The sequence below is a fragment of the Adiantum capillus-veneris genome, chromosome 4, assembly GCF_014529385.1.
Source record: "Adiantum capillus-veneris isolate H3 chromosome 4, ASM1452938v2, whole genome shotgun sequence".
NCBI lineage: Eukaryota > Viridiplantae > Streptophyta > Polypodiopsida > Polypodiales > Pteridaceae > Adiantum > Adiantum capillus-veneris.
This window is the reverse complement of record NC_140934.1, coordinates 107,647,747-107,660,779: the sequence shown is the minus strand read 5'-3', so window position 1 is coordinate 107,660,779 and position 13,033 is coordinate 107,647,747. Positions and strand designations below refer to the sequence as shown.

Below are 13,033 nucleotides of genomic sequence, written 5' to 3'. Positions count from 1 at the left end.
GGTTCATAATCTCTTCATTATGTGCTCGGCTCACACGGTAGGGTGGCCGGTTCGGTGATGTGCTTCCAGGTATCAGATCAATGGTATGATCTTCAGGCCCTCTGAAAAGCAATCGGCATGAGTGTGGAGAAAAATCTTGGCGTTCTTTAGATCAGGTCAAAACATATTCAACCTTTATCCATCGTTCAGTTCTCTCCCAAAAGAATGAGTAAGAAACTGAACTTCATCAATTACAATCTCTAAGCCCTTCATTTATCAAAGTCGCTTTGTTGGCCCGGTAGTCAACCACGGCGTAGTTCTTGTGGTACCAAGGGATCCTGAGTAGAACGTCACTCGTGTGCCTTGAACACCCCTGTCATTGCAAACAAAGTTTGCCAATGCTCGGTGTAATGGCAACATCCCATCCGGGTGCCAGTCGAACTACCTCCGCCTGTGGCGTCAGTCTGTCGGGCGTAATTCCAAATCGAGCCGCCAATTCCAAGTGAAAAGAAGTTGGCCTTGGCTCCTTCAAAAGAGCTTCCTGATCCTTCACTTTGCCCCAAAAGCGGCAAAGTTTGTACTTTCATTCATTAGATTCGGTGTAGGTCCCACGCCATGTGGTACTAGTTCTGCTTTTCTATCTGCCTTCTCTGCCACATTCCTTAGTTGCTCTCGAACTCTCAGGCCTGTCGTCGTCTTTATCATTCTGTTCTTTTTGTGCCTTTTTAGGGCACTTCGTAGAGATATGTCCATGTTCTCCGCATCCAAAGCACTTCCCCTCTCTGATGAAGCAAGCTCTCTCCTCAGGAGTAAGCTTGGGTCGTGCATCCTTTTTCTCTGGGTTGCTCTTTTTCTTTCTACTTTCATTCCCAGAAGTTTGTTCGGCTCGTTGTGTCATGGCCTTATTTGTGGGGTAGGTCAAACTGCCAGAGTGAATGGCAAAGCCCCGCTTCGCATGACTCATCAACTCCTAAATAGAAGCTGACTTCTATTCCAAGCAGTGATCTCGGATCTCTGTAGGTAGACCCAAGGTAAACCGCTCAATCTGTTCTCTAAACGAGATCTTCTTGAATGAAGAGGCGGGTAGAAAAGAGCTCCAGAACCTTTCACAATAAGCATTGATTGTGTCTTTCTTGGTCATCCGAAGATGGTTCCAAGCAGCTCGTATATCTCATTCATATTCTTGCGTTAACCAAGAAGAAATAAAAAGCTTCTTAGATTTCAGCCATTTAACTGGCGCAGTCTTGTTTAAAAGAAGCGTGGACCACCAAGTACGAGCATTCCTCTTAAAATAAGAGGCAGCTCTCCGAATCTTGGAGTGCTCTGAATAGCGTCCTCCCGCGAAAGCGATGTCACATTGCTGTATAAAAGACAAAGCCTTCGAAGCATTTGAGTATCTGAAAAAGTATCAAACTTGATCGAGTGGCCACCTTCCTTAAACTCTCGGACTTTCTTGCTTTTATCTTCGAGAAAGTCATACTGGTTGGCTTTGTAAAAATTCTTCTTGTTCGCATAAAAGTTTCTGTTGTCAGAGTCTGAACTGTTCGTAGAGGAGTCCTCTGTAGAAGTGTCACTCACTTGGCGAGACTTAGACTTCCTTGCCTTTTTCGTGCCCTTTCCGAAGCGTTGTTTTTTGCTTCGCTTTTTTGCTTTTCCCGTCTTCCGCGCTCGAGTCTGAAGAGCTAGAAGAACTGTCAGAAGAAGAAGAAGAAGAACTGGGTAGGTCTTCAAACTTGACGCGCTTCTTCAATTTCTTTGCCTTGTCAGATGTCGACCGACGATCCATATATCCCGCGAAGTAAGTGCCTTTCTTCTGCTTTTTGCTGTGCTTTTTGCCTTTCTTTTGCACGTCGAAAAGCTGAGCAATCCGTGCATCAACCACGTTCTCTAGTTCCTTCTCCGTATATTTCTTGGAGGCAGAAGGTTTCTTGAGAGCAGGTTTCGGGAGTGGTGTCGTGGTTCTTTGCGACTCCATCTGTACCTCTTCCAAAGAGGTCTGGTTCATATATTTTGCCATCTTCGGGTCCTTGGCAAAATTGAGCATCATCTTTGTTGCATCGCCAATCAATTGACGACGCTCCATCTCTCTTTGCTCCGCCTAAGTAGGCAGAGGCGGGCCATACTCTCTGTCTGAATCTTCGTTGTGATCCCAGCCCGCATCTCCAGATGTAGAGGGAGTCGACTAATCATTGCCTGAAGCCATAGGTGCCGCAGAAAAAAAATTTAAAAAATTCGGGGATCAGATTTCCCGTAGAAGAGAAATCGGCCGTGCTCTGATACAAGTGTAACAGACTTGGACACTCCAAGTCAAGAATCAACCGCGACAGCACCAAATGACCACTTCAAAACCATTCACAGATCACAATAGATTTGCACTGGCCTGACGGAGTTCCTTGCCTAGAGATATTGGCCGCAAAGACTTGCGCCCCTCTCGGTATTTCTTTTTATATTAATCAGATCAAAGTACAAGAGAGTGGCTAGGGTTTCACTCTCAGGCTTTGCGTCTAGATGCTCTGAGAAGTGAAGCTCTCACCACTTATTTAAAGATACAAGGGATGCCCAAAAGCAGAGCCCCAAAAGCTTTTAAAATAAAAAGCATCAGTTCTCTCTCTCTCTCTCTCTCTCTCTCTCTCTCTCTCTCTCTCTCTCTCTTAGAGAGTCTTAAAAAAGCAAAATTCGCGTCGCTCATTATTTAATTTAATTTATTATTTTTTTTCAACCTCCGCGATTTCCTGGAAATTATGGTTTTTGGCAAAAATTAGGGTTTGCAGAAATTTTAGGGTTTCTGGCAGAAATTAGCGTTTCTGCTGTCCGCCACGTCATCACTTTGTGACAAGGTGATGGGTATTCCTGATGTGTCACAAGGTCGGTGACGGGTGCATCGGAAAGGGGATATCTATAGTCAAGAGGAAATTCCGAACTGTGTTGGAATTGTGCACAAGGAAAAGCAAGCACTTGAATGAAGATGGGTTCAGAGGAAACTGAGGAAAAACAGATGCTTTTTGAGAAAGCGGGATCGGGGAAGCAGATGCTTTCCCGCGAGGAATTCTATGTCTGCATTGCAACTGTGCTCGAGAATCTACCGTGACAACACAAATAATCACTTCAAAACAGTTCACAGTTCACAATTGATTCGACACTGGCCTGGCGGAGTTCCGTGCCTAGAGATATTGGCCCAAAGACTGGTGCCCCTTTCGGTATTTCTTTTTGTATTAATTTGTGTTCAAAGTGCAAGAGTGTAGGCAGGCGCTCACTCTCAGACTCTGCGTCCAGATGCTTTGAGTTGTGAGGCCCTGCCCACGTATTTAAAGGTTTACATGGGATGCTAAAAAGCAGAGCCCCAAAAGCTGGTAAACTCAAAAGCTTTAAAAAATAAAGCAAAAGAGCTCTCTCTCTCTCTCTCTCTCTCTCTCTCTCTCTGAAATTGCGTAGCCAAAAGCAGAAAGTTGGCTGCCGTAAAACCCGCCGCAAAACGCGGGTGTTCGTACAGCCTGCCACGTCAGCAGTTCACCGGGGTGTGTGTGTGGATGTGTCCTCTAATGTCCAGGCATGACGCGTCACCAATTTGTGACATCTGCAACCAGGCTAGGGCTGGAATTTGTTGGCGATACAAGGCTGGAAACGCCGGCTGTCTTGAGCTGAAAATGCTGATCATGGAGGGCTGAAAACGCAGGTGAGAAGGGCTGAAAACGCTGATGCTGGACTGCCTTCCCCAATCTGCAGGTTCCTTCGCTGGCGTTGCCTCTTCTGGCCTCTAGCGTTGCCCATGGGCTGCATTTATATGAGACAAGTGCTGGGTCGAGCAGGCAAAAGGCAGCCCCCACGACCATAGGATAAATTGGCTGAAGTTGACTTATTAAATAATAAGGTCCTAGAGGGGTGGTTCACGCGGTAAAATACCGAAAGTGCTGAAATGATTGCTCTATGCAAGAGAGGGTATGCAACTATGACCGGCCTGGACATGCACGTCCTGCTAGAGGCTGTTAAATTTGTGAAGTGAATGTTTGATCGAGATTCTTTGATGCGAGCGATCACCCTTTTTGGACAATTATTTGCCATCAAGTTTCCAACGGGAATTTTTATGTAGTCTTTTCTTATGAATGCAAAGGTTATTTATGATCAACTATCGGCTATGAAAAGTACATTGACAAGTAATTTATGTAATTTATAGTCTTTATGATAGTTCTATGATGTATGTTGGCCAAACCTTTCGAACAACTTTTGTTCGTTTTCAAAAACACGTAAGAGAAGCGAGTAAAGTTCAAAGTAAGAGCACTGTACGTGAAAGTGTGAAACTTTTGTATGCGGCAATAGTAAAACATGGCTTTGAGTCTTTCCATTCTTTTCCTATTGAGCACATAGAGGGTAATTTTAGAAACTCTAAAGAGTTTCATAAGTCAGCGTGGCCTCGAGCGTTGTTTTAGATGAGAAGTTTGCATACCTTTTTCCCTAAAGGTTTTAACTTGGAAGGAAAGTCTTCTTTACATAAAAATAAGACAATTTACCATAAGAAACCTATGCTTTGGCGAAGGCATCCCAAACCCGAGTTAGTTCTCCCTTCAAGTCAGTTTAAAAGAAATTGGATTCCTAAAGGTTCTTGTTCAGATCCACCTTCTATCCACCTTCTATCCCTGAACTCAATCGAATTTTCTTGCACGACACTATTTCTAGTAGAGTACAAGGTCTCCCTAGGGCTTCAACCTTTAGAATTGAGAGTGATGGCCCTTCTATCCATAGAGTTTTTGCATATAGGGATTTCAAACGGAGATTGATTTACCTATCTAGAGCCATGGAATTGGGTTATTTTTCTTATAAATTATTTGAGAGGTATAATATAAGGATCCTATTTAAGCTCTTGTATACCCTTGAGAACTACTCTTATGAAAATTTGGAGCTAAGAGTGTCTCATAGTACTCAACTTCGAGTACTGTTAGGCAAATTTATGAAGTCTAAGTGTCTTAGTCTGAAAAATCCCTTGGTTGGAAAGAAAGATTTGTTGATAACTATCTTTACATCTTGACTTTGGATAAAGATCTATTTTGAGATCTGAAGAAGCTTTAGATGCTCTCCCTCCTTGTGTGAGAAAGGTATGGAACCATCTTGTCGTAGCTTTCAAATATGTGAACTTTAGGACAAAAAGCTTTCAACTATAGTGACATTGGACGTAATCTTAAAAAGCAAGAAAGGCTAGCAATCTCAAGTATTGATTGCCCTTGTAGTAAAACTGCCTTTTCTTCTCATGTAAATGGAGCTTTGGGTCAGTAACGTGTGAGAAAGGTATGGAACCATCTTGTCGTAGCTTTCAAATATGTGAACTTTAGGACAAAAAGCTTTCAACTATAGTGACATTGGACGTAATCTTAAAAAGCAAGAAAGGCTAGCAATCTCAAGTATTGATTGCCCTTGTAGTAAAACTGCCTTTTCTTCTCATGTAAATGGAGCTTTGGGTCATGTAGTTACTGCCGATTGTTCTATTCTTCCTTCGGATTCCTTGAAAGAACTTTTCTCAAGAGGTACTAAATATAGGTTCCCTTCCGCGAATGACTCTTGCCTTCTCAAAGCCATAGAGAAAGGAATTTCTAGTTTTGTAGTAAAGCTTGAGGAGTCTTTAGGAGTTCAAGGTGTTTTTACTCATTGGAAGTTTGTAGTCCTCAAGAAAGCTTCTTTAAATTATCATCTTGCTCTAGGAATGTTTCTTCAAGAAGGAATAGCTTATCTTCTTCTGATCGTGATGCTCTTAGGACATTTCATCGTGATTTTTGTAATCTCTTATGTAGATAAGTGCTCTAATAACTTTGTTGTTACGTGCAAAAAGTTCTGTTTAAAATGATTGTTAGGTGAAGTAAACTCTCAGACTTACAATGGTTGTGATCTTTCGATACAAAAGGTTATCTTGAAACATCAAGACTTTTGGTTTCAAGTGCCAGCCTAAATTACCTTTTTAATATACGGCTTGGAAATTTGACACAAGAACCCTATAAAGCCTAGATTTTTAGCTTCTTCTTGTAACACCTCTTTGACCGAGGTTTCCAACTGGCTTAGTTATTGTTTCAAAGCCATTTTACCTAGCGTAAATGAATTGTGGAAAATCCTGCTAAAGGAAGCAGACGTACCTACCGATTCAAGTTGGATTTTAATGATTCAGTAGGTGTGATTCCTGTTATAAAGTTTTTGAACTCTTCAAGAAGCCTTAAGGAGAAATCTTCTCCTTTATGTTTCCAAACTTTTGACCTTACAACGCTATATACGAAGCTAATTCTGGAGGACCTTAAATTCAGAGTGAAGTCTCTTATTTCAAAAGTTTTTGCGTACAAGCTTGAGAAGGATAGGTACAAGGCATTGCTGGATGATGGTTTTTCCTCTATACATCACCCATTTCCCTTAACTCCTTTCTTCTCTAACCTTTTCTAGCATAACCATTATTTTCTTCGTATGGAAGGAATAGAGCTCCTTTGTGTGACTTCCATTCACTTGAATACAAGTGGGATTTGCGAGGTCGACAAATGGAACTGCTCTTGATAATTTTTCTTCAGGAGAAAAAAGAACCCAACCCAACATGTGGGTGCTCTATTTTCTCTTTGAACTCATTGGTTTGAGTTACGCTAGTGCCACTTTCTCCTATCCCTTGGAAAGTCCCCTTAGTGTGATGTAACTCTGCAACTCCTCCAAATAATTTTGTAGCCATAATTCTTGTAAGAAGGAAAAAATATTTAGAATCCTTGTGTCAATGCGTATTGAACAAACATGATACCTTTATCTTTGGCAGTACCTTCTCTTTTGGTAACTTAAAAGTGCGAGTTGATTGTGGTTTGCGAATCAAGAACATGTGACTTGTTTGTTTAGATGATTTAGTTTACTCCTGAGATCAATTGATTTGAAAAGGGGGTGTGAACCTCCTGATGTTGGTCTCTATCCAAGAATGTAGTTTCAGCTCAAGTCATGTTTTCTTTAACAGGACCTGGTTGCTCATCTATTGGGAATGGGGCTTTCACAGAGAATGGCCCATTTCGTGTGTCTGCAGCTAGCGGAGTGCTAATAGATAATCCTTTCGCATGGAATAAAGGTTTTTTCTCTCAACTCCATTGCCATTACTGTTCACACATGTTCAAATTTCTCCTTTTTACCATTTCTATCCTGTTGATCAAGCTCTGCTCTACTCGAGCTTGAGAGGGAGCATTGGAGATTCCTCAGTAAAAACTTTGCATGGGCTTTGGATTGCTCTTGTGGTGAAGAATCCAACTTTTTTTTATGTAGAAGAAAGGCATCTGAATGTTCTTGAATCTTGGATTCTGACATGTAATATACACTATTGTTTGACAAAAAGCCAGCTTCAAATATGCTCTTCTTGGATTCTCCTGCTGGAGTTGGATGGTCTTACTCAAACACAAGTGGGGACCTTATTACAAATGACACTCTTACAGGTAAAGCTAGTTTCTGACAGAATCTGTGGTGCAGTCCACATCTTTTCTTTGTAAGTGCTTACTTGCTTTGATATGGGCCTTCCAGCTCGAGACAACTTTTTGTTTCTTCAGAATTGGTTTGAAGCCTTTCCAGAATACAAGGGCCGAGAGTTCTATATCACAGGGGAGAGTTATGCAGGTAATACCTCTTTACAATTGTGTTAAATTTTTTCTTAATGTCTGTACATTAGCATGTTTGGTTGGTCCAAGAATCCATTCTTGATGTTCTTCCTTGATCTAGGCTTTCAGCCAACCTGCCTTGCAAAATATGAGTTTCCATGTATAATTGTTTAGACTTTACAGCAGATAAGGCCCCTTTTTCGAAAGTTTTTACAATCTTATTCCGCAAGCTCTTTCCTGCAGGGCATTATGTTCCGCAACTGGCTTCACTGATTGTAGACTATATAGCGGAGAATGGAACATCTCTGATCAACTTAATTGGCATAGCGGTTAGTCAATGTAGAATTTTTTCATGGAATCCAAGCAGGGTCAGTGACTGGATTTTCTCTATGATGTTTCAATGTTGCAGATTGGAAACCCGTTGTTGGATGGACTCGTAGACTTTCCTGAAACACATTTTTTCCTATGGAGTCATGCTGTCACTTCTGATAGCACCTACAAGAATTTGATGGCAAACTGCAACTTTTCAGTTTTGGCTGTTCCCAATGACGCTTGTTATGCAGCTTATGTGGAATTTGAGCGAGAAATTTCTGAATATACGGATCCTTATGATATTTTGATTGACGTTTGCCTATCCCCTAGCATGCAGCAGGCTCACAAACTCAAGCTGAAGCGTGTTCGAAAGCACTTGCGGGTCATTCTCACCATCCTCTTGACAGTTATTTGTTATGGTTTATTTTCATGACAACTTTGAATCAGTGTTTCATGAATCTGTTCTGTATTGAAAAGTACTGCTTCCTGTGTTCAGCGCTGAAATTGGGTGTCACAACTAGATATGTGGTGAAGTACTGTGGAGACTGGTATCGCAAAGAACTTGAACAACAGAATTGAAAGAAACCTTCAAAGTTACACAATCACCCGCAGGAGGGGCTGAATTCCTTGGCGGAGAGTATTGCCCCTAGGTTGGGCATCCCTTGTGGTATTTATTGCTCAGTGAGAACCCGAGTGCTCATTACAAGGGCTCCTCACAAAGAGCTAGGGCACCTGGCCCCTTAGAATGGCAGTGTATTTGACTTTCCAAGTATCAGGCTTGCCCAAGCCTGGGCAAGAGGTTCGGTTACCTTAGCATCCCAGGACCTTAAAGCTTTCGAATTTCCTCCAAAATTTGGAGAAGGGATGAACATTAGGGAGGAGCGTGCAGGCGTGCAAGATGCAAAACTAGCACTAGACCTTGGTTGTACTACAAAATCGTGTGTATGGCTGGACAATTCAGTGCACAGTTGACAGATGGCACAAACTGCCCATCACCCCTGGTATGACCTTTCACAGCAAACTCATCCAAATGCCTAAATGGTATAGTAATCACATCAGCTAACCATCACATCGTGGTTAGACATTTCACATCAAACAACTTCATTAAGTCTACAATGGACTGGCCAATCAGAGATGCAATGCTGCAGTAGTTCATCTCTAAAACTCGTACAACCTGTAAGTCATAGAGATATCTGTAAGTTTAATGAGTCTACACGGATTTCACATGTACATGACATGAAGGCCTCAAGCTAGCACTGTGAGCCCGGTTCTCAGGAGTACTAAAGTAAACAATCCCATGACATTCCTTGTTCTGAAACTGTGGAGTGGCTCCCCTCTTCTGCAGATGCACAACCTTGGACTCAACCCTTGAACTTGTAGGTGTTTTCTGAATGATAGGCTTCACACCATGGGCCTTGAGATAGAAAGATCTCTCTGCAAAGTCCATTGTTGAATTTTGCTTGAAGCTCCCTAAGTACCTCCAGATCACGTTTCCTTTTACTTCTCTTTCATTCTGCCTAAACACTTCAAACTGAAGAATCTCCTTATTTTCTTCAACTTTTGGCTGATCGTCAACAGTTATATCCTGTGGCACCTCCTCTGAAAGGTGGAAGTAGACTCACATGGAAACTGTTGTGGATCTTCCAATGGTCTGGCAACTGTAACTTAAACACCATTAGTCAAGTCAGACTTTTGCTGTTTTGTAGGGGGTTTCATTGGTGATAGAGGTTATAGTTTGTTTTTAAACAGATTTTATGTTGGAGCCTTGGATTGAACTGCAGGTCAATTAAACGCCCAAGCTGATATAACTAAGGTAGACCATGTCCCAGTTCTGGCAAACCGGAGTATATCCATGCAAGTGAAGTTAGAGAGGGGTTGACATATCAGCATTGAAGGCCAGCTGCTTGTAGGAATCGGTAGAGTGCCTGGCAAGGAAATTGCTCCTATGTGTTTTTTTTGTTGACTCAAGCCTTCTACTCTGACAAATTTTTCAGAAAAAAATCTGCTTCACACAACAGCCTTTGTACAATTGGCAAAATTTGGTGGTGCCATCTGATTTGTACACTGAATACCCGCCACCAGCGTCTCTACTTTTGCTCAATGCCAGGAAGTTTAGACATATAAGGTTAAGTAAGCTGTGTGGTCATTGTGGAGGATTAAGTATGTCATAATGTGCAACCCCAGAGTTGATTGTAGAGTAATCTACTACTCATTAGTCTCTTTTTGATGGATACTCATCATCGAGTTAAATCAGGGCATTGCTTGAAGGGATCTTGTGGATCTTTGCAGAGTTCTAAAAAGGGGCTGAGAGATTCCTCCAGTCCTCTTGATGTTTGCATAGATGATGAGCTTACGTCATACATGAACCTTCCAGAAGTTCAGCAGGCCTTTCATGCAAACAGCACAGGCATTTCATACAGGTGGAGTTATTGCAGTGAAGGGTAAGTTCTTCATGTCAAGCTCTTGACTTATAATACTGTTACTGTACATAGTCACACGAAAACCTGTCTCATCCTCAAAACAAGACTCCAAATGCTAGAAACGTTTCTAAACAAAGATGAAACAAGTTGACGAAACAACCACTCGAGATCCTTTTTTATATCTAGTTTTAGAACATGAAAACAAGCAAGTAACGTCGTGCTTGCTTTGCTATAGTATATAAATCTGTGAGAGCTACCATGTGCAGTAAACTTCTCTTTCCAGCCACATTCATTCTAAGCTCCTGTGAATGCAGGGGTTTTGTCACTCTCTCTCATACACCCAAGCCCAAAAATCTCTGATTCCTTTATATCCAAACACGTACACATTATAGATTTAGTTCTACAGTATGTATTTCTATGCCTTCTATAATTTGATTATGAGATTTTTCATGATAATATTTTTTGTCAATGTTAATTTTGTTGTCATTTGCAGAGTATGTGTCAAAATTGTTCTTATACCCCATGAAACCTATTTGTTTCTTCTTGGCATATTTGAAACAAAATGAAGAAAATGACGATGAAACAATGAAACGATATAACATATATACGTGAAACGTTTTGGATTCATGTAAATTTGTCCTTCCAGCGGGATGTGTGATGACCGTCTATGATTCTTTTGCAGGTCTCTTCTCTATGACGAATCTGCCGAAGACGACTCGATGTTGCCTGTACTGTCCCATATCTTGGAACATGGTGTTTCAATTCTCGTATACAGGTGAAAGCAATCAGCACTGCTTTAATTGTTCTAATGAAAAAAGGCTCTAGCTTCTCACTTGTATGTTGAGCCTATTTGTCGATTTCAGTGGGGATGAAGACTCTGTGATACCCTTTGGTGGAACAAGGAGGCTAGTAGAGCAGCTGGCAACTATGAATGGCTTGATAACAACTATCCCATACAGCGCCTGGTTTGATGGAGGACAGGTATGTTGTTAGTTTTCAGACATGCAAGGTCAATGAAGCTAGGTCATTCTTGTCCGCAGGTTATGCCTATCTTTTGTGGATGTGCTTTTCCATGTGCTCTGTAGTCTGTCTCTGATTCAGTTTACTTTTGATCCTGAAGATTGGAGGCTGGACACAGGTATATGGGTCATTAAGCTATGCCACAGTGCGGGGAGCAGCCCACATGGTGCCCTACAGCTCTCCTGGAAGGGCACTGACACTTTTTAGCAGTTTCCTTGAAGGAGAGTCCTTACCATTATTATTGTCGTCTGTGGGATCCTTAACAGCGTAAGAGGGACTGCTGGTTTCTTTGTCAAAAAAGCATTCTTTGATGAAAGAGAATTTACAGCAAGTAACTGCAAAGGAGAGTTACCCAGTTTCATATAGATAAGCAGAATTTGTGCTACTATACAGAAGCAGTGTGCTTAGCAGCAAAAATGTCCCCATTTGAAACTACACAACATTCTTAATTGATTATATGAACGTTTGAAGAAAAGAAGACGATAAAGGGGAAAAGCAGATGTTACCTGTTGAAAGAAGACAAACAACCAGGCCTATGAGAGATTTACATCCATGAGAGAGCATGAGAGAGAAATGAAATGAAATGAAATGTTATATTAACGTCTACAAAAGGCCAAAATGACCTATGAGACCAAAAAGTTACAATTGGTGAATCTGATACCATGTCTGAGTACCATGAGAGAGAGAGAGAGAGAGAGAGAGAGAGTATTTTAACGTCGTAGGAAACTATCCCAAGAGACTTTAGAGATCTATTCGACGAGGAGAGTTGAACTCAAAACCTGAACTTCAAGAGGGAAATGGCATATCCAATCTACCACACTTGGGTGATAGAAAGGTTATACCATTTTCCTCTTTTTATGAGAGAGAGAGAGAGAGAGAGAGAGAGAGAGAGAGAGAGGATGAAATGAAATGTTATGTTAACTCTTCAAAAGGCCAAAATGACCTATGAGACCAAAAAGTTACACAACGTGGTGAATCTGGTACAATGTCTTGAGTATCAAACATAAAAAGAAAAGGTACTAAAATGGAGCTATGTAGGATATGAGTAGGGGGGGGTGAAAGTAGTGGATGAGGGCTTATATAACACACCGTGGGTATGTGTGTGGTACAAGATGAGTAGGATGTACAATCCTCAAAAGAGCTAAATCACAAGAGATCCATCATCGGTCGTTGGTGGTTCTCATTAATTTCCGCCATGGCCAGTAGTGAAACACACTTATATAACACCAGTGGTAACTTTTATATTTCAATGCAATCTCCATGGAATTGAGATTCGGTGTTAACTCTCTCTTGAATGCCATGGGTTAGATACAGGAATTGCTTGTGTGACTTGGTGGCAAGGTGAGCCATTCCTAGTGCATCTTGTAAAATATAGATGCACATGTGCCTACAAGTTATGTGTGCGCGCACACACGTGTGCGTACACTAACAATTAAATGAAGGTCTATAAGTTTATTGGCAAAAGGACGAACAAGTGTCCCCATTGATTAATGTTGTGGCCCACCATGGCTAAAGATGGAAAACCTACTCAATTATTTACCGACAAAGAGCTAGTGTTTGGGCTATTGGTGGTTGTAAGTCTCCACAAATGCAAATTTTGTGCATGATGGCTTAGATGAGCACTTCCATGGATTGCCTTGCTTTAGGAAGCACACCATACAACTAGAACTTGAGTTTTGTTGTGCAATAAGAGTGTGTATCAATGGACCATCATGCAAATAG

The 13,033-nt window shown here is 41.5% G+C and overlaps 1 protein-coding gene across 1 annotated transcript in view; it reads left to right on the top strand.

The window, feature by feature from the left end:
* Positions 1-11,964, top strand: part of LOC147459760 (serine carboxypeptidase-like 42) — a 58,557-nt gene extending 46,593 nt beyond the window's left edge. The window contains exons 2-10 of the mRNA XM_086510972.1: positions 6,935-7,042; positions 7,308-7,400; positions 7,486-7,578; positions 7,803-7,888; positions 7,969-8,253; positions 10,161-10,312; positions 10,974-11,066; positions 11,155-11,272; positions 11,412-11,964. Coding sequence (XP_086367098.1) covers positions 6,935-7,042; positions 7,308-7,400; positions 7,486-7,578; positions 7,803-7,888; positions 7,969-8,253; positions 10,161-10,312; positions 10,974-11,066; positions 11,155-11,272; positions 11,412-11,582 — 1,199 coding nt within the window. The 3' untranslated portion in view covers positions 11,583-11,964. The remainder of the gene's footprint in view (positions 1-6,934; positions 7,043-7,307; positions 7,401-7,485; positions 7,579-7,802; positions 7,889-7,968; positions 8,254-10,160; positions 10,313-10,973; positions 11,067-11,154; positions 11,273-11,411) is intronic.
* The last annotated feature ends 1,069 nt before the right edge of the window (positions 11,965-13,033 follow it).